The following is a 27,860-nucleotide window of genomic DNA, read 5'->3' as shown; positions in this document are numbered from 1 at the left end:
ACTACAGAGCAGAGCACAGAATGTACAGAACGTCTCCAATTTGCCAAGCTCAAACAAAGCAAAACAAATATGACCCTTTAGGACACTTTCACACAGGCAGACAGATCGGGTCCGTCTGTCAGTTTTTCAGGCAGACCCGATCGGACCCTACAGTCTCCTTTATGGAGCAGCAGGTGTCAATGGACATGCATCTGTTGACACCTGCCGACATCTGATCCGAGAAAAATAGACGAATGGGGATCTGTTCCCTATCCATCTGGTGGATTCGATAGGATCGCAGTCGGGTGTAAACAGACAGACAATCCGTTTACATCCGTCTGCCGATAAGAGGAGAGCAGGCTGTGTCCACTTCATAAGCGGAGCAGACAGGGAGCAGCCATCCGCCTGCTCAGCGAGGATTGGTGGACAGATTCCCTGTTAAGTAGGCGGAATCCAACGTAGCCTGCCCCATGTGGAATGGGTCTTAGAGAGTCACAGTGACTGCAGATTGAAATTGAAAGGTCATTTTAATAACATAAAACTGCAAAATTGCTTGTGTGGCAATCATACATATAAAGCTTATTTAGCTGCACTGGATTTTATTCACTTAAAAATCTTTGACCGACAGCAACCTCTCTTGACTCCAGTGGCAAACTTTCACCTTTGCTGTCCCCAAATTCCATGTAGTTTTCCCAAGGAACACCTGGTTATCAAGGATACAGTACTTGGACTGTAGAGGTTGTTTGGAAAAAAAAATCATGCATAGATATTCACTGTTTTATTTACTGCAATTACTTTCCTATTGTGGATGATCAATTAAAGTGGGTAAAAATACTGACCTGAAGTTTGTCTAATGATTCCTCGAGGCTTGGTACAGCAACTATGAGGCTTCCTGTCTTCCTTACGTTTTCCATTACAAATGTCCAGGCTCTAAAATATAATGGAACATTTAAAAATTCCAAAACATATTCACACATATACAGTAAATATATATATATATATATATATATATATATATATATATATATATATATATATATGACCAAGACAAAGGGCATTACGTTGGCTGGACAGTAACACCTCTGGTATCATGGGTTTTCAGAATTAACTGCCCTAGCTGTGGGGTAAATCAGTGAAAAAGGACAGTACAAGTGGACTTATCCTTCAAATCCCTTATTTAGGCATGAAGTTGCAACTTTTAGTAACTTTGCAAGTTCGCACGAATACATTCCTGACATGGTACAAATACAGTAACAATTTTTTGAAGAACGTGTATCTTTTATCATTCAAAAACAGTCCTTCAGCTTCAGCCAACTCACTTTGGGCTGAAACAATGTGATCAGTCTGCTGCAGGTAGGAGGAAACATTTCTCCTCTCCCCTAGTGATCTGACTGCAACATTGTAGCAAGTTACAAAGTGTGAGCTGATAGTGTGTTAAGATATTTGTGAAAGTGGACCTTCGGTCATTTTTTCATCTTTCTATCTTTTAAATCTTCTGCCCTTGTTGTTTTAACTTTGGATAGTAAAACATTTTTTTCTTTTTGCCAGTAAATACCTTATACAGCCCACTTCCTCTTTCTTGTCTGGAAAAAAGCCTAGGCTAATAACATCATGCACAGCTTTCTCTCTCACTTTTGTAAGAGTTTGCCAGAAAGGAAAGAGGGATGAGTCATAGGAGGGACAATGAGAGCTGCAGAGCTGGATGAGGGTGGAGATAACAGGAGACTGCAGAGATCTATGAGGAGAAATGTACAGGCAAGCAGAGGTAGGAGTGTGTCTGTCTATATACTATATATATATATATATATATATATATATATATATATATATATATATATATATATATATATATATATATATACATACACACACAGTGGGTACGGAAAGTATTCAGACCCCCTTAAATTTTTCACTCTTTGTTATATTGCAGCCATTTGCTAAAATCATTTAAGTTCATTCTTCTTCCTCATGAATGTACACATAGCACCCCATACTCATCAGACCAGAGAATCTTATTTCTCACCATCTTGGAGTCCTTCAGGTGTTTTTTAGCAAACTCCATGCGGGCTTTCATGTGTCTTACACTGAGGAGAGGCTTCCGTCAGGCCACTCTGCCATAAGGCCCCGACTGGTGGAGGGCTGCAGTGATGGTTGACTTTCTACAACTTTCTCCCATCCCCTGACTGCATCTCTGGAGCTCAGCCACAGTGATCTTTGGGTTCTTCTTTACCTCTCTCACCAAGGCTCTTCTCCCCCGATAGCTCAGTTTGGCCAGACGGCCAGCTCTAGGAAGGGTTCTGGTCGTCCCAAACGTCTTCCATTTGAGGGTTATGGAGGCCACTGTGCTCTTAGGAACCTTAAGTGCAGCAGAAATCTTTTTGTAACCTTGGCCAGATCTGTGCCTTGCCACGATTCTGTCTCTGAGCTCTTCAGGCAGTTCCTTTGACCTCATGATTCTCATTTGCTCTGACATGCATTGTGATCTGGATTGTCTTATATAGACAGGTGTGTGGCTTTCCTAATCAAGTCCAATCAGTATAATCAAACACAGCTGGACTCAAATGAAGGTGTAGAACCATCTCAAGGATGATCAGAAGAAATGGAAAGCACCTGAGTTAAATATACGAGTGTCACAGCAAAGGGTCTGAATACTTAGGACCATGTGATATTTCAGTTTTTCTTTTTTAATAAATCTGCAACAATGTCAACAATTCTGTGTTTTTCTGTCAGTATGGGGTGCTATGTGTACATTCATGAGGAAGAAGAATGAACTTAAATGATTTTAGCAAATGGCTGCAATATAACAAAGAGTGAAAAATTTAAGGGGGTCTGAATACTTTCCGTACCCACTATATATATATATATATATATATATATATATATATATATATAAATAATATAGATGTGTGTGTGTATATATAATATAGATATGTGTGTGTGTTTGCAAACACAAAGTGAACAGTCAGCAGCTTCAGCTGCCCACAGTTAATATGGCTGCAGACAGATTTAGTGAAGGGAGATTTCTGCAGTATATTTGGTAAATGAAGAACCACAGTATTTATAAAATAATATAGAAAGTGGTTGGAGGAAAACCTCAGATAGGCAAATATGTTTTTATTACAGATTGTGTGAACAGATTGCAGTTCCTCTTGAACACAACCAAGAACTGCACAGACATTAGAATATATGCGATTGTGTCATTTCAGAGGTGGCATCTCAATTCATGAAATAGATTCTGACTCTGACTGATGCCAGAGTGAAAAAAAAGATAGCACCATGTGATTTAAAAAAAAAATGGATGAAGGCATTGTCAGGGGCAGTACTGTGATCTCTATGAGAGATAATAACTGGAAGTGTTTGTTACATATTACTTGCATAGTATGCATGCACTTAACATGAATCATGCTAGATCCCCTGGGGTGGGCAATTAATTTTCTCAAGGGGCCACATGAGAAACTAGAACTGTTGTGGAGGGCCAAACTAAATTCTACTCAAATATTAATTTTGGACCTGGGAAGGTCCACAAGTACATAAACATATAAAAAACAAACATCAGGTGCTAAGAATTATATGTAGAACTGTTCATGAAATAGGTCTCTTATAGAAGAGCAGTCCCCTGAGTGAACAAGCTGACAGATTCAGAGGGAAACGCTGTCCATGAAAGCATTGAGGGCCAGATAGGGACAGCCAAAGGGCTGGATGTAACCCGGGGGCCACAATTTGCCCAGTATTCTTGAATTTTATCCAATACCAGTGCTTTACAGGAATCAGGACTGTACATTACTTTATTTGCTTCTCTTTGTCCATGAAGTATTCAAAAACGTTATGTAGAACTACCACATCAGCATGGTGCAGTAAGGATGGCTGACAGCAAATATCTGAATGGTAAACCTGTTGGGAAATACAGAATAATTGGTAGCCAGGACTGGTAAATTGCACAGACATTCTCCTACACACCACAGTAGAGCTGCACGGTTCTGGATAAAATGAGAATCACAATTTCTTTGCTTAGAATAAAGATCACGATTTTCAGTGCAACATCATCTTTTACATTATACAAAAAAATGGGCTAACTTTACTGTTTTAGTTTTTTACTTTAATTCATTAACGTGTATTTTTTCTCAAAAGAACTGCGTTTGAAAGACTTCTGCACAAATATAGTGTGACATAAAAGATTGCAACAATCGCCATTTTATTCTCTAGGGCAGGGATCCTCAAACTACGGCCCTCCAGCAGTTGTGGAACTACACATCCCATGAGGCATTGTAAAACCCTGACATTCACACACATGACTAGGCATGATGGAAATTGTAGTTCTTGAACAGCTGGAGGGCCATAGTTTGAAGACCCCCTTGCTCTGGGGTCTCTGCTAAAAATATTATATTATATATATATATATATATATATATATATATATATATATATATATATATATATATATATATATATATATATATATATATATATATATATATATAATGTTTGGGGGTTCTAAGGAATTTTCTAGCAAAAATTACAGATTTTTAACTTGTAAGCAACAAGTGTCAGAAAAAGGCTTAGTCTTTAAGGCTCGGTTTACATTAGTGCGATGGCAGACATCACATGTGATTCGGAGCGCACTGCTCTGAAAATCACATGCGATGTCTGTGCGATGCAAATTCAGCCATACAATTAGTCTGGCTGAATTCCCATCTGATTCGGCACAAACACAAACAGAACCCTTTTTTTGGGTCTGCAGCAGAATCGGAACGCATGATGGTTCACACTTATGCGATCTGATTCATGTCCGAATGTCAGTTTACACTGCGATATGTGAACTGATCTGGGGGTGTCGTTAACTTTGAATTGACACCCCCAGTGATTCGCATATTGCAGTGTGAACTGCCTGCGTGTGAACCGGGACTAAGAGGTTAAACTGCCCTCACTTACAGACAGAAGTTCATTCCTTTGATCTAAAAGAACAAAATGATACATTGTAAAACATTGTGTTTATAGTTCTCTAGCAGCCTTAACAATGTTGATAAACATTTGCCAGGAGGCTTTTTTTTTTTTAAGCTGTGAGTGAGCAGAGAACAGCTCTGTAAGAATCAAGGAAATGCTGTTTTAAGATTGTGAGGGGGGGGGGGGGGGATCAAGATCGCAATTTTTTAACGAATAATCATGCAGCTCTACACCACAGGAAATAAAATAATGTTATTTGTCATGATCCTGTAGCTAAACAAACTTAGAATCTATCTACGTACGTACAGAATTCAGCTTTTAATCTCCATCATGAAAGAAATGGTTTTATTCTTGGCTGCACTCACAGCAATATTTGGGAGAAGAATACCAAAGTAAGTCAGAAAGGATGGCATTCCTTTTAGGTACTTACACTACTGCTTCACCAACCTATAGGAGCAATGTTATCTAGCTTAGAAAAAAAATCTCTCTTTTTCTGTCCATTGAGGATAGAGGAATTCTGATACAGCGGAGTTATATTGCTGCCTGCAGGAGGTTGGGACATTGACAATCAGAAAAATTGCAAGCCAACCAGGGCCATTTTTAGTGCAGGGCAGCTGCCCAGGGCCAAGTCATTGTTTTAGGGCCCAAAGCAGCTGCCAAGTAAGCCCGCGCTGCCCGAAAATTGGGAGTCCCATCGGCGCCGCAAAAAGACTTTTCCAGTCCACAGAGAAGACAGCGGACATTACCATACTGAGCAAGGAGCAGGCGGGGCCGTGAGCTCCAATAATGCTCTGACCCCGCCCCCTGCCATGCCTGTACATCAGGACCTGAGAGACCTCGGGTAGGAGCCAATGTCAGAGTGCTAGTGGCAGCCGGAAGCACTTGTATGAGCTCACGGATCGGAGTGGAGCAGACTAGGATCAGGTAGGTCCTTCTATTCCCCTGGCTCCCTATACATAGGGGTACTAGACTAGTTCTAAAACTCTGACCTGGCTGTGGATGTTCATTAGAGAGCAGCATGCCCCACAAGACACTGCGCTGACATCTTCCATACTGTGCAATTCTGCGCTGCTTGATGGGCTTCTTTTAGACCTGGTTCTCATGTATGCAGGTTTGTGCAGGCACAACAGCTTATTCATTTGAATGGGCTGCCGTGCCTGCATTTCCCACAGAAAAAAGGTGCTCGCAGCATTTTAAAAACGCAGTGGCCTTGAAATCGCTTTATGCCTTTGCACCACTTTTACCCCCTTCATGAACGGGCCAATTTTCAGAGCTGTCAAATTAAGTCACCGCCTGCTTTTTATTTATTTTTTTTGAAAAAAAAAAAAGTGTTTCTATTAATTTTTGTTATACAATTTTGCAAATAAATAATCTTTCTTCATAAATGTATGGCAAAATGTATTCTGCTGCATTTTGTTGGAAAAAAATAACCCAAATCAGTGTATATTATTTAGTCTATAGGAAAGGTATAGAGTCCACAAACTTTGGGATATACATTCACCAGCCACCTTATTAGGTAAACCTTGCTAGTACCGGGTTGGACCCCCTTTTGCCTTCATTCTTTGAGGCATAGATTCAACAAGGTTTTGGAAACATTCCTCAGAGATTTTGCTCCATATTGACATGATTGCATCACCCAGTTGCTGCAGATTTGTTGGCTGCACATCCATGATGCCAATCTCCTGCTCTATTGGATTTAGATCCTGTGGAGGCCATTGGAGTACAGTGAGCTCATTGTCATGGTGAAAAAACCAGTGGTGAGATGATTTGAGCTTTGTGACATGGTGCATTATCCTGCTGGAAGGAGCCATCAGATGGGTCCACTGCAGTCATAAAGGGATGGACAGGGTCAGCAACAATACTCAGGTAGGCCGTGGCATTTAAACAATGCTTAACCCATTCAGCCCGGAAGGTTTTACCCCCTTAATGACCAGGCCATTTTTTGCGATATGGCAGGCACTGCGTTGCTTTAACTGACGCACGGTCGTACGATGCTGTACCCAAATAAAGTTGATGTTCTTTTTTTCCCACAAATAGAGCTTTCATTTGATGGTGTTTGATCACTGCGGTGGTTTTTATTTTTTGCGCTATAAACAAACAAAAAAAGGCAGGCGCTCCTGGGCAAAGCGACGTAGCTCTACGTCGCTCGCTCTCAGGAGGCCAGCCAGGGAGCCAGTGCGTGTGTCAGGCGGCTCCGATTGCTGCCTGACACTGGCAATCTCCCACCGCTGACAGAGAAGGACGGACGGCTGATGTAAACACAGCCGTCAGTCCTCCCAGCAATGATCAGAGGTCATGTGATCCTATCATATAGGATCGCATGTCTCTGATCTTCCCACAAGCCCAACCCTCCAGTTAGAATCACTCCCCTAGGCTTACATTTAACCCATTGATCACCAATATTATTAACCCCATTCCCTGCCAATGGCATTATTACAGTAACAGTGCATATTTTTAGCACTGATTACTGTAGTAATGTCACTGGTACCCCCAAAAGTGTCAAAAATGTCAGTTAGGGGTCCGATCTGTCTGCCGCAATGTCGCAGTCCCGCAAAAAAAAAATCGCAGATCGCCGCCATTACTAGTAAAAAAAAAAAAACAACAATAAAAATGACATAAATCTTTCCTGTAGTTAGTAGACGCGATAAATTTTGCGTAAACCAATCAAAATACGCTTATTGCAATTTTTTTTACCAAACATATGTAGCAGAAACAAAATTGGCCAAAAATGTTAAAAAATTTAGATTTTTTATTTTTTTGGGCATGTTATATAGCAGAATGTGAAAAATGTTTTTTTTTTTTCAAAATTGTCGCTCTTTTTTTGTTTTTAAAAAATAAAAATCGCATAGGTGATCAAATACCACCAAAAGAAAGCTCTATTTGTGGAAAAAAAAGGACGTCAATTATATTTGGATACAGCGTCGCACGACCGCGCAATTGTCTGTTAAAGTAATGCAGTGCCGAATCGCAAAATAGGGCCTGGTCATTAAGCAGGAAAATCTTCGGTCTTAAAGTGGTTAAACCTCTTTGCTCGCAGGATTATTTATTTAAAAAAACACCCTACTGCTTGTTCTGACACCCCCCACCCTCCCCCCCAAACACTTACCTGAGTCTTCTCATGATTCAATGCTGTCCCATCTGCAGTGCCGCTGCTATCACTTCCTGGTTTCATAGAAGACTCTGAGAGCCTTTGGCTCCCGCTGCTGTCAGTCAAATCCTGTGACAGAGCAGGTGGGTTGCTGTGTGTATCTTTAGATGTACACAGCCTGGCTTTGGAGCGAGCCCATATAGGCTTGTTATGGGGGCACCTGCAAGAAGAAGGAGCTGACAGCACCAGCAGGAGACTCTAGAAAAGGAGGCAAGGGACCACTCTGTGCAATATAATTGCACAGAGCAGGTAAGTATGACCTCTTATTTTAAAAGGAAAAAAATTACAATTAATTTACTTCAAGTAAATAACGCTCATTACAAAAGCGCCTGAAAGTCCGCAGGATAGATTAGGCAGCAGGTGAACACGTTATCCCTTAAATTGATGCGTTAAAAGCAGAAAAAATGGGCATCGCAGTTTATGGTGTATAGGACTGCGTAGCTGCAGATTGCTCAGGGGGCCCATGTTGACCCGTGTCCACAGCCAAAAGCAACTACAATGGGCACATAAGCATCAAAACTGTATTACAGAGCAATGAAAGAAGGTGGTCTGGTCTGACAAGTGTGGTTCTCCTTTACCATGTGTGGATAGCCAGGTGCGTGTGCATTGCTTACCGGGAGAAGAGATGACACCAGGAGGCAGTGTGCTGCTCTGGGCAATGTTCTGCTGGGAAATCTTGGTCCTGCCGTTCAAGTGGATATTACTTGACTTGTACTACCTACCTTGTTTTCCGACTAAGTACACCCCTTCAAGGAAACAATATTCCTTAATGGCAGTGGCCTCTTTTAGCAGGATAATGCACTCAGCAAAAATTTTACAAGAAGGGTTTGAGATAAAAGAAAAAAGAAAAAAAAAAAAAAAGAGTTGAGGCGTTGGCCTGGCCTTCAGATTCTCCAAATCTCAATCCAATCAAGCATCTGTGGATGTGCTAGAAAAACCAAGTCGGATCTATGGAGGCCTCACTATGTAGTTTACAGGCCTTAAAGGGTAATTCCACTTTTGTGGGGAAAAAATAGCAAATGAAGAAAAAATAATAAAGCGTATACAATTGCGACACAAGTCATATTGTCATTGAATGTTATTAAAAATTACCTTTCTTTTACAATCTGCATCTACCTGGAGTTGTTCTGTACACAGAATGTGTACTGAACAAACCCCAGAAACATCATTTTCTGCTTGTGTGATTGGCTCACCAATTTTCCAAGAAGTCTGCCTAAGATTCAAATCAGATTTCTGGCATCTCCTGCAACAAAAATGTCATTTTTTTGGTGAGATACTCCCAACAGAAACACGTCTAAAAGGGATCCAGGCCCAACAGCTTCCCTTATTAGTGTTCTGCAGCTGCACAGCTGATAAGATTATGAAACAACTCCCATTAAGGTCCTTTCACACAGGGCGGTCTGTATTCTCCTCTGCTCAGGCACTTTTTTTTTTTTTTAACGGACACGGATGACACTTTGGAGTGTCCGTTCCGTAAGTCCGTTTATCATCCCATCCATTTGCGGATGAAAAACGCACATAATGCATGTCAATGGGATTGCGGATGTCAGCGGATGACACCACTGACATCCGTTTTTGCGTCCGTTCCGTTTTTTTAAACAGAAGAAAAATAGGGTTCTCTTCCGTTCAAAAAAATGGAACTGATTGGAAAGGACGCAAATAGGATGTGAGCGGATGGTCATCCGCTGACATCCGCAATCCTATTGACATGCATTATTTCAGTTTTTCATCCGCAAACGGATGGGATGTAAAACGGACATACGGACCGCCCGTATGAAAGGACCCTTAGACCCACTCAGCACAGAGTTACAGAGATTTCTTCAGAATAACAAATGGTAGGAATCGGCAACAAAGGATGTTATAATCCTTGCAATTTACATAGATCACCCAGAGCAGAATGTATTTTCTCAACAAAATTGGAGTTACCCATTAAAGGATCCGCTACTGACAGTTTGGTGCCAAATACCAGAGCATACATTCAGAGCTCTAGTGGTGTCCATGCCTTGACAGGTCAGCGCTGTTTTGGCAGCAAAAGGGGAACCTACTTAACCACTTGCCAACTGCCAGCAGTACATATACTGCAGGAGGTTGGCTCTGTCCAGCGAAACAACCAAACTGTACATCACTTCACAGAACCGCTATTGGGGGCACGCACCGATTGGCTACAGGGGGGGGGGCCCAATCAGTGGATCCGGCAGCCGCGATGTCCGCCGGAGACAGAATGGCGGCCTGCCGTTATAAACACGGCAGAACGCTGTTCTGTCAGTAATGAACACAGGGGTCCTGTGTTCCTCTTATTTAGGAACACAGGTCTCTGCGTTTATTCAGCAAGCCCATCCCCAACACAGTTAGAAAGCACCCCCTAGGGACAAATTTAACCCTTTGATCGCCCCCTGGTGTTAACCCCTTCCCTGCCAGTGTCATTTGTACAGTAACAGTGCATATTTTTAGCACTGATTACTGTAGTAATGTCACTGGTCCCCTCAAAAGTGTCAAAAATGTCAGTTAGGTGTCAGATCTGTCCGCAGCAATGTCGCAGTCCCGCTAAAAATCGCTGGATCGTTGCCATTACTAGTAAAAAAAAATAAAATAAATAAAAATGACATAAATCTTTCCCCTAGTTTGTAGACTTGATAACTTTTGCGCAAACCAATCAATTTTATCTCACTGGGATTTTTTTTTTACCAAAAATATGTAGCAGAATACAGATTGGCCTAAAATGACGAAAAAAGTTGATTTTAAATTTTTTTTTTTTATTGGGAATGTTTTATAGCAGAAAGTAAAAAATATTGTTTTTTTTTTCCAGAATTGTCGCTTTTTTTTATTTATAGCGCAAAAAATAAAAATTGCACAGGTGATCAAATACCACCAAAAGAAAGCTCTATTTATGGGAAAAAAGGACATTAATCTTATTTGGGTACAGCGTCGCACGACCGCGCAATGTCAGTTAAGTTAACATAGTGCCGTTATCACAAAAAATGGCCTGGTCATTAAGGGGGTAAAACCTTCCAGTCCAGAAGTGGATAATATTAGGTGGGTGGTCACAAAGTTATGGCTGATCGTTGTATATATTAATTATTCACATAACAATCATAAAAAAGTAATGTACAATCAATACAAGTAATTAGGGTAAACAGAACACCATTATATGATGATAAATTCCCACTATGGTTCACATCCAATGATATCTGTAGGTTGTTGTTATTCCACAAATGGTACACATACTTTGTATTTGTAGTAGACAAAGTCAAGATCATTTTGGTGTCTGTCCTTACTTTAGTATATAACCTATCAAGCCAATGTGTACATATAACTAGCGTATTACATTTCAAGAAATACTTCCATCCACAGGGATAGTTTGACATATCCTTACCCATGGTGACCATAGCTATTACCATATTAACTAGTGTTTGACTACACTATTATGTTCTGGCAAATTACAAAAGCAGCCAATATACCATTTCACATGCTTGTTAGGTGTATGTAAATTAAAACTGAGTTTTAGTGTAAATTCTTCATTTCCACTTCCAGCCACTTACTAAAAGTTTCTGCATCTCAGTCTTAAGCTCTATAAAACCTTAAATTGTACACAAAGCATAACATGCCATACCTGAATTCTGTCTGTGAAGTCATACTTCTTTATGATCTTTTCTTGTAACTGGCAGAATTCTGCATTGATTTCCACACCTTGTAATTTACTAGCTGAACTGTAGACACAACCCTAAATTAAAGCCAACAAAGACAAAAAGGATTTTATACATCTTTAATACTGAACTTTTAAATCCATACAAACATTACAAATCCATACAAACAGCCCAATTCAAATTAAGATTAAATAGCTGAATTAATAATGTATAAAGAATTCAATATACAGCTATGCAAAGCTACATAAAATGTAATTATTTGTGGTTTGGAAGACTAAAACTGGCCTCTCTTAAAGCAGTATTAAACCCAAAAGCAAACATTATATTGCAGCTTACCAATTTTCATATGTGATGTCTGCATTGGTTTACTTTTTTAGCGTATGTTTCCTTTATTTTTACCTGGTGATTTGGCCAGTAGGTCTGTTGTTTTTCAACAGAAGAAGCTTTCCTGAAAATATAGCAGTTAGTGTTGAGACAACCCATTTACCACCAACAGGGGTGCTTAAAGCGGTTGTAAACCCAAAGTTCAAAAAAAAAAAAAAAACCTGCAAGACAAAGGCATAATGAGCTAGTATGCATCGCATACTAGCTCATTATTTATAACTTACCTTAGAGCGAAGCCCCGACACGGACCCCCGGACATTGCTGCGGGCGCTGCCATGATCCCTCGCCGTCTCTTCCGGGTTCGGCGGCTCCGGCGCGGTGATTGGCTGGAAGAGACGGCTCCGGCGCGATGATTGGCCGGAGCCGCGATGACGTCACTCCCGTGCATGCGCGCGGGAGTGATTTTCCGGCAAGCTCCCGGCAAATAGATTGAAGGTCCCCCCGGACCTTCAGAGCGCATGCGCCGCTCGCGCGAGCGGCTGCATGCACTGTAAATATCTCCTAAACCATGCCGGTTTAGGAGATATTATTTGTACCTACAGGTAAGCCTTATTATAGGCTTACCTGTAGGTAAAAGTGTAAAAAAGCGGGATACTACCGCTTTAAAATGGTCAGTTTTTATTTATTCATGTAAAACCTTTATCCCAAAAGAAAAAAAAAACAAAAAACTATTGCTATAACTGCTTGTGTAACTGTAGCGTGAGCTGGAGTTTGGCTTAAATTTGTTAGTGTATCTAAATCTGCTAGTATGTCCAATATGCCCCCTCAGACTAACAATGCTGCATTCCAAAGGTGCCCCTGTTCTCCTTCATCCAGAGTGGACACACTCTAATAAAAGGAACTGTGTGCAGCCACCACATGCAAGGATTGGTAAAATGAAATATATTTCATTTTTGATTTAAAAACCACTTTAAATAATCTACTCTCAGTACTGGCCTGATACAAAAGAAACAAGCTGACTGCTCAATGTCTATACTGCTAAGGCCCCTTTCACACAGTCTGCATTCCGTTGCGAACCGTGCTCTGCTCAGCGGGGATCGATCCGCCGATCTCCGCTGAGCCGGCGGATGACAGCTCCGTCTCCGCACTGTGTGCAGAGAGGGAGGTGTCAGAGCCCCGCTGCTCTCTATGGGGAATTGGATGAGAGCGGACCGCCTGTCCACTCTCATCCGATCCCATCCGATCCCCAGGACGGATGGAAAATAGGGTTTCCATCCGTCCGGATTTCACGGACAGGATCGGATGCGGATGGCAGCGGGTGTCAGCGGACATGTCACCGCTGACATCCGCTGCTCCATAGGGCTGAATGGGGCATCCGATCAGATCCACCTAAAAAACTGACAGGCGGATCTGATCAGAACGCCCGTGTGATAGAGCCCTTAGACTGCTTAAAATTAGTCATATGCAATAGAGCATCTCAAAGCTAAAAAATCAATATCATGTTGTTGTTGTGCAAGTAGAGAACACTTTCACTCACTGTATCTGGAGAGCAGTGATGGGGATGTATGTTCTTAACAACAGATATCTTGTGGGGTTTTCTTAGTAAAAATCACAAGGCAAAAACCAATCCTGAAACTGCTGTTTACATAGAACACTGATCACCAACCAATAGCATGGAAGCTTTGCAAGGGCCTCAGCTATCTAGGATCCCAGAAAGGTGGTCAGAAGGCGCTAGGTACTAGCCAGCCTCAATGCATGCACACTTCTGTAAGCATAGAGCCAAGAACAGACTGTCTAAATTGTGACATTTCTTTAAACAATGGTTGTTTATTAAAGTTTTTTTAGTTGTTTTTTAACTTTAAAAATGGTTTTAAAGTGTTATCCCCCCCCCCCAAATATATGTTTACAGTCCTTGTTAACAAGAATCAAATAAAATTTGAAAAGGGTTACCAGAGCACCATTTGTTATTTAAATTGACAGCAACTCCCTTTGATGGAAATCCCCTAGCCCCCTCACAAAGAATGAATCCATGTTCTGACCCATTTTTGTTTTGTAAACAAGGGGCTTTTTCTGTCCAACTGAAAAGTAATCGGGTTAATAGCGAGACTTACCGGTAACGGTATTTCCATGAATATTCCAGGACAGCTACAGATGATTGGCTCCACCTTCTACAGGAAACACAAATCAGACACAATTTAAAAAGCCCTCCCCTTCTTATTACCCTCAGTTATTTTGAAGATCAAGTAAACCTCCACCAATGTGCACAAGACAGAGGAGAAATAGAGAAAAAAAAAATGCAGAAACCACCACCAAGCTATAAGTCAGAAATGGTGTCCAAAAAAGGATAGGGTGGGAATCCGGACGCTGTCCTGGAAGATTCATGGAAATACCATTACCGGTAAGTCTAATGGGGGTTTTACCCCTTAATCTTCCAGGACAGCTACTTAGAGAGGATAAGCAAGATTCCATACCTTAGGGAGGGAGAACAGCCTGCAGCACTTTCCTTCCAAAAGAGAGGTCCTAGCTGGAGAGCATTTGTACTTTATAATGACTGATGAACGCATGAGAAGACCAAACTGCAGCCCTGGAAATTTCTTCCCACGATGCTCCTGCTCTTTCTGCTGAAGATGTGGACACTGATCTGGTAGAATGCGCCCTAATCCTGTTAGGGGGGGCCTGGCCTGAAGAACTGTAAGCTTCACAAATAGGGAAGAAAGGGGGGATGATGAGCACTAAGGAGATGACTCGCCTGTAGGGTGAAAGAAAAAAGGAGGGGGGGAGGAATAATAATATTAACATTATAATAATAAATATAATAGAAAAATAATAAATAAAAATAAAAATTCTGAAGAGTTCTGAAAGGAGGTCAATGTTAGAATGTGGTAAGTCCCCCGCATCTGGAGCCCCGGACACCACAGGAACAGTCAGAGTGTCATGAGAACCGGAACCTGCTTGCCGTCAGGACTGCATCTTTTACAGCGTACCCAATGATCCATATACCTGCTTCACAGTACTATATGTGAGTGTTTTTAATTACAATAAAATTTTACTTCTTAACTTGCTGCACTGAGATTGGCGCCGCTCTCTTCCCCCCTTAAGCTTCACAAATAGTTTCCCTGATCCACCGAGCAATGGAGCTCCTAGACCCCCTCCTGGGTCCACTAAACGAAACTAGAAGCTGAAAGAATTTTCTAAAATGAGTGGTCATTTCTAAACAACTAAGAAGGCATCTAACGTCAAGGCAACCAAATCTTTCCTCCTCCAGATTTCTGGGGGAGTAACAAAAACTAGGAAGGATTATCTCTTGGGACCTGTAAAACCTGGAGGAAACCTTAGGTAAATACAGAGGGACTGGTTTAATAACCACCCTATCGTCCAAAATTCTCAAAAAGGGGTCCTTACAGGAAAGGGACACCAAATCTGAAATCCTTCTGCCCGAAGTAATGGCTAACAGGAAAGCTATCTTTATAAAATATTGACTTTAAGGAAATCTCACTCAAGGGCTCGAAGGGAGCTTTGGTAAGCACATTCAGCACTAAAGACAGGTCACAAGGAGGAATCTGTACAACTAATCTAGAAGTATGTCTGGCTTTAGATAAAAGAAAACTTTTAATCAATGGATTCTCGGCCAGCCTGACATCTAGAAAAAATGACAGGGCAGCAATCTGTACTTTTAGGGTACTAACAGAAAGACCCTTTTCAACTCCTTCCTGTAAAAAATCCAGGATACAGGGAAAAGAAAAATAATCAATTCCAGCCTCATTCTGCCAGGTTACAAATATATTCCAGACTTTGCCATACATTTTTCTTGTGACCAATTTACGGCTGTCTAGAATAGTACTAATAACTCTTTCCGAACATACCTTTAACTGTAGGATGAGTCGCTCAGCTTCCAGGTTCTGTTTTGATGGAACATTGGCCCTTGCCAAAGAGGATCCCTTCTGGCAGGGCCCGGTGGAGAGGGATTTCAGAGTCGCAAACCAACTCCTTTTGGGCCACCAAGTGGCTATCAGAATTACCTTCGCCTGTTCCTGAACAATCTTTCGGATCACTAGCGGTAACATGGCAATTGGCGGGAAGGCATAAGAGAAACAAACTCCATGGAAAGGCCAGTGCGTCTGTTCCCAACATCGTTGTCTCTCTTTCCAGTGAGAAGAAGCACTGGGAGCTTCATGTTCTGGCTGGATGCGAAGAGGTTCACAGAGGGTACTCCCCATCTTCCTGTAATCTGCTGTTCAATTCACAATTGCTGCTGCTGACTTTTACTGGGCTAAAACAAGCTGCTAGAATATTTGTTGTGCCACTGATGTGGACAGCCCTGATTGAGGCAATACGACTTTCTGCCAAGTCAGGATCTGCTGGGATAGGGATAAGAGACTGTTTGAGCGGGTGCCCCCCTGTTTGTTGAGGTATGCTACCACTGTGGCGTTGTCTGAAAAAAATCAACAGCTCGACTGCCTGTATTCTTGGTTTGAGAGCTAACAACACTCTCTCCACTGCAAGGAGCTCTCTGAAATTGAACGACCAGCATCCTTGAGCCTGCCATTCTTCTGAGTGAGCTCCCCAACCCCAAATACTGGCATCTGTGGTAACTTTCACAGGTGATTTCTGTGTCCAAAACCTTACCCTTCGCAGATGTTCCAGATTTTTCCGACCAGGAAAGACCCAGAGAATCTATATCGGAAAGCTGAATCATTCGATTTAAGGATCCCTTCCTGCAATCCCAACATCTGAGAAGAAAAGACTGAAGGGGTCTGGAGTGCAATTGAGCCCATGGAACTCCTGGGATTGCTGCGGTCATGAAACCTAAGAACTGCGTTATCTAACGAGGGGAGGCCAGAGGCAGCAACTTGAAATTCTGTACTGACAGTGTTTTTTTTTATATTCTTTCTGCTGGAAGAGATATCTTTTGCTTTACTGTGTCTATTTGGTAACCCAAGAAGGAGTGAACTTGAGAAGGTACCAGACACGACTTGTCTAGATTTATCTTCCAGCCCAGATTCTGAAGGTTCTGGAAGATAAATTCTAGATCTTGTGTTAGCTTCTCTTTTTCTTTTGCAAAGATCAAGAAATCGTCTAGATAAGGAACTATGGATATCTTTCGTAAATGAAAATAAGCAATGACCTTGGCCATGATTTTTGTAAAAATTCTCAGGGGCTGCCGAAAGTCCGAATGGAATGGCTCTGAGTTGCCAATGAAGCAGCCCCTTTTCGGTGAAAATTGCAAACCTTAAAATTTTTTGGTGACTCTGACAAATTTGAACGTGAAGATAAGCGTCCTGCAGATAGAGCGTTACCATGAACGCCTCTGGCAGCAACAGATTTCTGACAGAATAGATGCTTTTCATTTGGAATCATCTGTAAGCTAGAAATCTGTTGAGGACGCTTAAGTTGATAATCATACGAAATTTGCCTGAGGGCTTTTTTACCAAAAACACGTGGGCATAAAACCCCTGAAATTTTTGGCTCTCTGGCACAACAGGGGTTATATTCTCTGCCTCTCAAAGAGAGAGCAGTTCTAACATTTCCTGCTTCCTCTCCAGGTCCCTGGGTAGCCGGGTGAGAAGAAATCTCTGTGGTAGTGGGGGGGGGCGGGGTTTGAATTTTAACCTGTAACCGTCTGTTAAAATCTGGAGAACGATGGCATTTTTGGTGAATTCTGCCCAATGGTCGACAAACATTGTCAACCTTCCTCCTACTCCTATTCTGGCGTCACTGTGAACTCTTGGCAATGGCTGAAGAGAGCCCCCCTTTTGATTTATCTTTATTGAATGACCACTTCTTTTGGTATGGAAACCACATGACCTAAATTCAGATCTTTTCTCAAAGGGACGAAAAAGTTTCTTGCCCTGTGGTTTGCTTTTCCTTGCCGGAAAGCACTTACATTTTTCTGAAGAACGTGCCAGTACTTCCTCTAGAGTGGAACCAAACAAGAGTTTCCCCTCAAAGGGGAATACCACACAATTTTTTCTTGGAAGTTAAATCCCCCTTCCAAGATTTCAGCCAGATAGCACGTCTACTGGAATTAATAAGTGCTCATGTTCTGGCTACAGACATAACAGATTCAGCTGCAGCGCCAGCTAGGAATGCCACCGACTTAGCCAGCAGGGGAAGGGATTCTTTTATCTCTTCCACTGGAGTATCGGAGGAGAGAAAGCCATCAAGTCTTTGAATCCATACTTCCAAATTTCTAGCCACACAGGTGGAAGCTAGGGCTGGACCAAGGGGGAAGGCTGAAGCATTCCAGGCTTTACGCAGCAGTGCGTCTGCTTTTCTGTCCATTTGGTCTTTTAGAACGCCTGAATCCTCAAAGGAAGGATCAGACTTTTAGATACCTGTGATAGAGGTGCGTCTAACCTAGGGCACTTAAAAAATACATCTTCCACTTCAGAATGAAAGGGGAACCGTCTCTTATGACCCTTTGATTGGAACAATCCTCTTTCAGGTTCTTTCCATTCAGAAGGGATCATGTCCTTTAAGGACTGATGGAAAAGTCCGAACTTTAAGACCTTGTAGACCCCTGTACATTTTATACTGCACTGACTGAACCAGATGAGGTAATTCAATTTGTTCGGAAGTATAGATAGCTTTTAAAAACTCATCTATATTTTCAACTGGAAAAAGATACTTAGGCGAGCGAACAGTTTCCTCAACCTCTGAAACAGAAACCTCATTGGAAGTAGAAACTGAATGCTCTCCTTCCTCTAAATCAGACACATCCCTAGAACTAAATGTTTCTAATTCTAGGGGAGGCAGAAATCTAGCTGAAACTGTGGCTAGGGGCTTCTGAACTACCGTGAAGGGCTTAGAGGTAGAGGGGCCTAGGCCAGCAAATCCATCACTAAAGAACTGAAGGAGGAAACTATCTCCTTCGTTGAAGACATTAATTCCTTTAGAGAGGCAGCTGACTCTAAACCTACTACAGAGGAAATACATTTGTCATATAATAGTTTCTTATAATTATCAGGTAGCCTGGACCAACAATTCCCACATTTTTTCTTAGGTGTTTTGTCGGTCTGGAAAAAAGAAAACAAAGAGCAAAAATAATAAACTTCTACTGACTGAAGTTTAGTCACCACACTGGCCCTAATGGCCCCATCTCAAGAAGGCACATACCTTTGGGACAGTGCTGGAGGAAGAGGCAGCCGCTGGGTCAGTCTGAGTGGGTGCTCTATCCACAGGGATACCCTCTGTTAGAATCTGCTCTATTGCAAGAGAAACCCCCCGGGTTGCACCGCTGGTAAAGGGTCTCACCAGCCAGGAAGTGCTCCGCTGCCTGAGCCTGAGGATTCTCTGCAGCCAGAAAATCAGCCACCATCCCTGTTGGCTATTGGGGAGATAAAAATATCCACATCCGGAAGCGTGCCCCGCTACTTCCAGTTCCATGCCATCTTGCTGCGTCACCGGAAGTGCGTCATCAGACGCCATCTTGGTCCACCCGCAGCGAAGAAAAACATGCAGAGATACCCACATCTGATCCTCTCCCCAAGTCTACCTAGCGGGATGCACCTCGGAGCCCGGGAGCCGAAAAGTAAGAGCTGCACCACCACATTAAGGCAAGTATCACTACACGGGAAAAACCCTCTAAAGAATAGTGGGATTACAGTAGACAAGCCACAACTGGTCTAACACCTGTAACCTAGAGAGGATGGGATCCGCCAACAACAGTAACCAGACCCAAGAAAATAACAAACGTTACGGTGTGTGTGTACTCCTCGAGGTCTGGTAAACAAAAAAACTGAGGGTGAAAAGTCAGAGGAAGGGGAGGGCTTTTTAAAGTGTGTCTGATTTGTGTTTCCTGTAGAAGGCGGAGCCATTCATCTCTCCAAGTAGCTGTCCTGGAAGATGAAAGGGGTAAAAAGGAGACTAAAGCTTCATGTAATGGCAGGATAAAGGGCTATAGAATATTTATATGCAACATTTTGTATTGCTCTCACAAAAAGAAAAAACTATTTTGACAATTTTCAATACAGAATTAAGAAAGATGTACAGTATTGTCAGAAACCTGTTTTAAGTAGTATTTTTCAGAATAAGCATGAGTTTACCGACAACTGCAGGTCATTCTGTACAATTTACATCCCTTAGATGCACATCTCTCTGCATGTAAAGCATCCTGGATTTTTTAGTTAGGGTGAGCAGAGGCTTGAAATTTTTTTACTTGGCCAATCAATGGTGCAAATAAATAAACTGCACCAGGAGGGATGTGCGCCGAATGCCTCGTACACACACATCGATTATTGGCCGGGAATTTTCGGCCAACGTCCGATTGGCCGATTTTCGGCTTGTTAGTATGATGCTTCCGACAACCGACTCCGACTTTTCGGCCGAAAAAAATCTGGTGTGCGGGCTATAAAATTTTTGTTGGCCGTCAACACAGCGGCCGATTTTCCGTCAGTCAGTACAGATTTCGGCAGACAAAAATCTGATGAGCAAGACTGGGCATGCTCAGAGAAGAAAAAACACACGGAAAGTAAACCAGCACATGACATCACTTCTGAAGTAGATTTTTGTTGGCCGAGAAAATTCGTGTGCAGTCTAGGCACATTCCAACCAACAAACCACCACTCTGGACAAAAGTCGGACGATCGGTCGGCCGATAATCGTTGCGTGTGTACGAGGCATAAGCCTCCCAGGATAGCTACCCCATACACACACAAAAAGGAAGTCACCCAATCAGGCCGTTTTAAACAAAAATTTCACAACTATGGATACTTTCAATGGAAAATGTTCTCATATACAAAGTAAGTGGTCTCTAACGTCCTTTAGCCTTGGTTCACGAAGACACAATATCATGCTAAAAAATATATGAACTATGTTTTACCGCATACAGAACTGCTCCAAGCCTGGAACCCACATCTACTAGTGTTTTCCCACTCAGATCAGGCAACATTCGCTGGAATAAAAACTTGAGTTCCACAAGAGAAAAAGAATGTGAAATAAAGTCTGTAAATATAAAAAAAATGTATGCAATTTAGTAGTGCATGCTTGGCATTCATCATGGTCTTCAATAAAACGTCAGGCAAGGGTCTCACAAGAGTCTGTCACCAAGTAAACTCCTAATCCTCCAAACAATGTAAATACAGAATAATATGGGATGTGGTGTGCTAATGATAATAGCAGGATCTTCTTCAAATCAAGGACTTCAGTACTGAGATCAACAAGAAGATGGAGTTCCTGCTACCAACCTTGCTACTAACCTACAGTTATACAACAAATGCTGCATTCTGCTTTAAGCAAAAAACACAGTAATCAATGTCCACCTCCATTGTCTCTGAATGTGCTGGGGTACAGCCCATAAGAGGGAATAACCTCCTATACCTAGGGCATATAACCCTATCAGTCAGGGTATATCCCAATGTGAATGGCAAAAATGGCTGTGAAAGATAAAAGGGAAACTACGTTGTATAATGATTCAGGTCAGTTTCCTTGAAGGGGCATAGAAAGCACTAAAAAAAGCATAGCAAAATCTCTTCCACAATATACGCAGCATTTTAGGCAGAAGTTCCAAACATTTTCCCCTTGATTTTTTCCCCCTTCATTGGCTGCCGTTGATCTTCAAATCAAAAATATGCAAGGATAGTTTTATCATATATTGCCAGTTCCTATGGTGAGATATTATAAACCAAGCCTCAGATTACAAGCTCTTGTGGTAGCCACACACTTCAATATGATCATACAATGTGACTAAACTGATCAAACTAAATAAGAGTTGCTAACTTGAGGCCCCTCTATTCAAAACATTTCAATTCCGCCACCTCTGCCAAGTCAATCAACTGCAACAGAGTTTTGATTATCTCTTCTTACTGACAGGGACATCTTAATAGTATCACGGACCTCTGGGCAAAGTAATGCATAGGACCCCCACCCGCCTGCCCCAAATAACACAATTGATAGAAGTAAACATATTAGTACTTTCTATAAAACTGGTTTTAAACAATAATAAAACACGCCATAAAAGACTAATCAACAAAAATATCCAAACAATATAAAAAGACAGCAGCGCAGAGGACAGGGCGTCAGAAGGGCAGAGTACAGGGGTCAGCGAGACATCAGGCAAGGAAGGCAGGATGGCACAGTATTGGGGAAGGGGCAGAAGGATACAGTACAGTGGGGGGAGCAGGAGGTCACAGTACAGGGTGCAGTAATGTATAATACATAGATGGTTTCCTCAAGTAGAGCAGCACAGGGAAGCTGCTGTCACAGATCTTACCTGTTCTGGCACTCTTTCAATGGGCTAAATGTACAATGGGACTAACCTCTCCCCTTCTACCTTCCCCTCTGCAGTTTCCAGTGTTGTGCATGGAAAAGGGAGAACCCCTGAGGCGGAGCATTGTACTGCTGCTGCTTGTGTGAGAAGGATCTGTACTGCTCTGATCACATGGGATAAATAGGAAAAGAGGGCCGGCAGGAATTGGGGCCCTACACATCCCGTCCACACAAGCAGCTGCAGTAATAAGTTGTTCTGCCTCGGGGTTCTCCCTTAAACCTTGCAAAGCACTGGAAACTATAGGGGGAAATTGCAGGGGGCCCCCATGCACCTAGGGCCCCTGTGCACTGTGATAAGATGCCCTGCTGACTGAACAAAATAATAACTCCATGTGTATTGGAGAAATGATCATCATACAGATTGTAAAAGATTGTTTGAAATAAATTTATGACTGATAGATCAGATTTTAGTCTGATAGTAAAGTGCGAAACAATATTGTGTGTGTTGCATTGTTTGAGATTTTTAATCAATGACAGATCATTTTCCTTGTTTGCGATTGCTTCTTCCTGGATCAATCACAAATTTCTATGTGTAGGACTACCATAAGAGGTAACAAAAAGCAGTCTTCCTCCTGCCTTAGTGTTCTTTTGCAAATACAAAAGTTAGAGTTGTGACACATCATTAAATATCACTGTATACTATGTATCTAGCAAATAAAAATACTATTCTTACAGCACAAGAAAGAGGAACAGAACCCTGGAAGCAAATTGGAAGCAGTTGCACTAAACTGGACAAATCCTTCAGAGGTCCAGTATAAATCAATGAGTATGTGAAATTCAATCAGCAGTTCAGCACTCACAAAAAAATGCATAAAAGTACCCAGCAATATCAAAAGCATAAGTTATAAATTCATTTCTACTGTAATGATGCATGCATCTGAATGTTAAAGCGGCTCTTCAGTCATTTTTTCATCTTTTTATCTATTAAATCCTTTGCCCTTGTTGTTTTAACTTTGGATAGTAAAAATTTTTTTTCTGCCAGTAAATACCTTATACAGCCCTCTTCTTCTTTCTTGTCTGATAAAAGCCTAGGCTAATGACATCATGCACAGCTCTTGGTGAGAGTTTGGCAGCAAGGGAGGAGGGGTGAGTCATAGGAAAGCCAATGGAAGCTGTAGAGCTGGAGGGGGCTGGATGAGGGCGGAGATAACAGGAGACTGCAGAGATCATCCAGAGAGCAGAAATGTGCAGGCAAGCAGTGGTGTGTGTGGTATATATATATATATATATATACATACACATATACACACACACACACACACACAGTATCTCACAAAAGTGAGTAAACCCCTCACATTTTTGTAAATATTTTGTTATATCTTTTCATGTGACAACACTGAAGAAATGACACTTTTCTACAATGTAAAGCAATGAATGTACAGCTTGTATGTATTTGAATGTGCAGCTGCCGGCACTGCTAAGCTACAGTTTGAGGGAACCATGAATGCCAACATGTACTGCGACTTATTGTAGCAGAGTATGATCCCCTCCCTTCGGAGATTGGGCCGCAGGGCAGTATTCCAACATGATAACGACCCCAAACCCATCTCCAAGACAATCACTGCCTTGCTAAAGAAGAGGAGTGTAAAGGTGATGAACTGGCCAAGAATGTCTCCAGACCTAAATCCTATTTAGCATCTGTGGGGCATCCTCAAACGGAAGGTGGAGGAGAGCAAGGTCTCTAACATCCCCCAGCTCCCTGATGTCGTCAAATGGTGACCACACCAAATATTAACACTTTGGGCCCAATTTGGACATTTTTACTTAGGGGTGTACTCATTTTTGTTGCCAGTGGTTTAGACAATGAATGGCTGTGTGTTGAGTTATTTGAGGGGGCAGCAAATTTACACTGTTATACAAGCTGTGCACTCACTACTTTACATTGTAGCAAAGTGTAATTTCTTCAGTGTTGTCACATGAAAAGATATAATAAACTATTTACAAAAATGTGAGGAGTGTACTCACTTTACTTTATACACATACACACACACACACACACTGCTCAAAAAAATTAAAAAAACACTTTGAAAACACATCAGATCTCAATGGGGAAAAATATCATGCAGGGTATCTATACTGGTATAGACTGGGTAATGTGTTAGGAATGAAAGGATGCCACATTGTTTGATGGAAATGAAAATTATCAACCTACAGAGGGCTGAATTCAAAGACACCCCAAAAATCAAAGTGAAAAAATGATACAGCACGCTAGTCCATTTTGCTGAAATGTCATTGCAGCAACTCAAAATGGTACTCAGTAGTTTGTATGGCCCCCCACGTGTTTGTATGCATGCCAGACATCATCGGGGCATGCTCCTAATGAGATGACAGATGGTGTCCTGGGGTATTTCCTCCCTGATCTGGACCAGGGCATCCCTGAGCTCCTGAACAGACTGAGGTGCAACCTGGTGGCGTCGGATGGACTGAAACAATGTCCCAGAGGTGTTCTATAGGATTTAGGTCAGGCGAGCATGGGGGCCATTCAATGGTATCAATTCCTTTATAATCCAGGAACTGGCTACATACTCTTGTCACATGAGGCCGGACATTGTCCTGCACCAGGAGGAACCCAGGACCCACTGCAGCTGCGTAGGGTCTGACAATGGGTCCAAGGATTTCATCCTGATACCTAATGGCTCCATGGATATGCCTCCACAGACCATACCTGACCCACCACCAAACCGGTCTTGCTGAATGATGTTACAGGCAGCATAACGTTATCCACGGCTTCTCCAGACCCTTTCACGTCTGTCACATGTGCTCAGGGTGAACCTGCTCTCATCTGTGAAAAGCACAGGGCACCAGTGGCGGACCTGCCAATTCTGGTGTTTAATGGCAAATGCCAATTGAGCTCCACAGAGCCATGCAATGAGCACAGGGCCCTCTAAAGGATGTCGGGCGCTTAGGCCACCCTCATGAAGTCTGTTTCTGATTGTTTGGTCAGAGACATTCACACCACTGGCCTGCTGGAGGTCATTTTGTAGGGCTCTGACAGTGCTCATTCTGTTCCTCATTGGCTCTGTCCAGCTCTCTGCCTGTCTCTTGGAATTTCCTCCATGCTCTTGAGACTGTGCGGGGAGAACACAGCAAACCTTCTGACAATGGCACGTATTCATGTGCCATCCTAGAGGAGTTGGATGACCTGTGCAACCTCTATAGGGTCCGGGTATTGCCTCATGCTACCAGTAGTGACACTGACCATAGCCAAATGCAAAACTAGTGAAAAACAGTCAGAAAAGATGAGTAGGGGGAAAAAATGTTAGTGACCTCCACCTGTAAAACCATTCCTCTTTTGGAGGTCGCCTTATTGTTGACCATCTAGTGCACCTGTTAATTTCATTAACACCAAAGCAGCTGAAACAGATTAACAAACCCCTCTGCTACCTAACACTGACCAGACTTGATGATATGCTCCAATTAATTTTTTTTTTACATAAAATACCCCTAGTACCTGTAAGAAGAATTACTTACCTTGTAAATTTCTTGTCCATCTGCGGTGTGGGCAGCTGAAGCCGCAGTGTCCATCTTCATGTCCCTCTTCCTGGATTTCGGAATCCCAGAATGCCATGCCTCATCACTTCCGGTGCAGGCGCGTCATCCCACAGCTGGTTCTGCGCATGCCCAGAAGCTGTTTTTCTTTCAGCAGGGAATGATGCGCCTGCACCGGAAGTGGCGAGGGATACCGATGCAGGCACATTGACTCCTGGGATTGATGACACTCATCTCCCAGGAGTCAATGCAAAGAAGGAAATGACGTCGGCGGCCACAGAAGGAGGAAGTGGCAGGAAGGTAAGTTAATTTTCATTAAAAATAAGGTAAGTGAAACAAAAAAAAATTATAATTATCCAATCCTGGGGTCTCACTTAAAGTCCCACCTAGCCTATTGTGTTTAAGCAACCAGGGATGGGGACTTGCCTACAGCTTGGTGCCTTATATAAAGTCCCACCGTGCGATTTTCCTGCGTTTTTGGTGGATGCAGTCTGATTTGACCTTGGTTTTTCCGTAAACAGGGATGGAGACCAATAGCATGACCTGCTTGTCTCACACAAAGTCCCAAATAGGTAATTAGGGATTGAAAGGCATTGTGCTTTACAGGCCATGCCCCATATATAAAATCCCTATCTGTCTTTATACTGCATCCACCAAGGGGATGGAGGTGTAATGCTTCTCAGCTGGTCCTTTCCAGTTTGTACCATCGTTACAACTTAGTGTTTTGAGACAACAGGCCAGTCATGGATGAGGATGGGTTGGGGGAGGTTTGGGCTGTCTCCCTCCCACTTGTTCCCCCATCCATCCATTAGCAGCCATGTGCTCCCAGTGTGGAGACACTAAATTAGGAAGTGTTAGGACTGCAGATAAAACAGGGTGCCGTGAAGTGGCTCTGCAGCTTACACATGCGTTTGCAAATGTGTGTCAACTAAACCCCTGTTCTTTGTATCATGAGACAGGTCTACTCGGTTGGTGACAGACTGGAGGGTGAGTACATCAGACTGGGGGCTGGCTGACTTCCATGCACCTCTTATAATCCTTCAACCTCAATTTTTTTATTTAGAAAAGGAAGAAGCTGGTAAATGACATATTTACCGACCCCTTCCTTGTTCTTTATTGTGACACATCCCCTGCAGCAGCCGGCAGGAAAGGGGAGGGAAAACAGTGTGGCGGGAGAGTGGAGCACACAGGGGCCCAGAGACAGCAGAACACAAGTGAACTGGATATGAAGAGTGGTGGGGGCAGCATACAGAGGAACCAATCTCCTCCATTTTCCTCCTGAAGCTACAGGAGGAAAAATGAGGACAGTAATTTCTCTACATGCTGCCCCCGCCGCCTCTCCTATCCAGGTGTACAGGGGAGCCACACAGGCCCCCTGGAGCATGGGGCCCAGTTGCAATTGCAACCCCTGTAGTTACGCCCCTGGCACTCGTAGAAATTGGCTGCGAGTGCTGATCGGATGCCTTTTCCAGCACACTTGTTGACCAGTCTTGAGACCAGCTTCTATCAGACAGAGAGCTGTACTGTACACACAGGCCAAAAGTTGTCCAGTTCCTGCGCAACCGCTCACTATTTTTGACCAATGTTTTCCCTGTGTGTACCTAGCTTTAGGCTGCATTCGCATGGAATTCTAGCACTAGTGCAAATGACAGCAGCAGGAATCTGCTGATTTCTATACCTGTTTTTGGCACCTGTGAGCAGCTATTTGCAGCCGCTGAGCCCATATACTTTAATGACAGGTTGGTGGTGACCTATCTGCTATCTGTGGTTGTTTACAGGGCCAGCGATTACCTGCGGTGATTGCTGCTGGATGCGCACAAAGTGTGACTGAACAGCCACACATAGGTGCCAAAAATACTGCAACTGCAGAAATCAGCAGATTCCTGCCAATGTCATTCACATTGGTTCTAGTCGCCCATGCGAATGTAGCCTTATTCCTGTGTAGCACTACCAGATACGTTTGTAACTGTTAAAGCAGTTACTGTGTTTTAACTCTTATGTGCATGCATCATTACAAACATTACCAACTTATGCTTTTGGGATTGTTAAGGAATTTTATGCATTTTTGT

At 42.5% G+C, this 27,860-nt stretch overlaps 1 protein-coding gene across 1 annotated transcript in view; it reads right to left on the bottom strand.

Moving 5' to 3' along the window:
* LOC309543423 (uncharacterized protein) overlaps positions 1 to 27,860 on the bottom strand; it is a 39,130-nt gene that overhangs the window by 2,292 nt on the left and 8,978 nt on the right. Inside the window, exons 4-7 of the mRNA XM_082242897.1 lie at positions 20,858 to 20,979; positions 11,679 to 11,789; positions 3,764 to 3,870; positions 819 to 909 (exon numbers count right to left, since the gene is read on the bottom strand). Coding sequence (XP_082099023.1) covers positions 819 to 909; positions 3,764 to 3,870; positions 11,679 to 11,789; positions 20,858 to 20,979 — 431 coding nt within the window. The remainder of the gene's footprint in view (positions 1 to 818; positions 910 to 3,763; positions 3,871 to 11,678; positions 11,790 to 20,857; positions 20,980 to 27,860) is intronic.

Source organism: Pelophylax lessonae (assembly GCF_965119305.1).
Source record: "Pelophylax lessonae genome assembly, chromosome: 13".
Lineage (NCBI taxonomy): Eukaryota > Metazoa > Chordata > Amphibia > Anura > Ranidae > Pelophylax > Pelophylax lessonae.
This window is presented reverse-complemented; position numbering and strand designations above follow the sequence as displayed.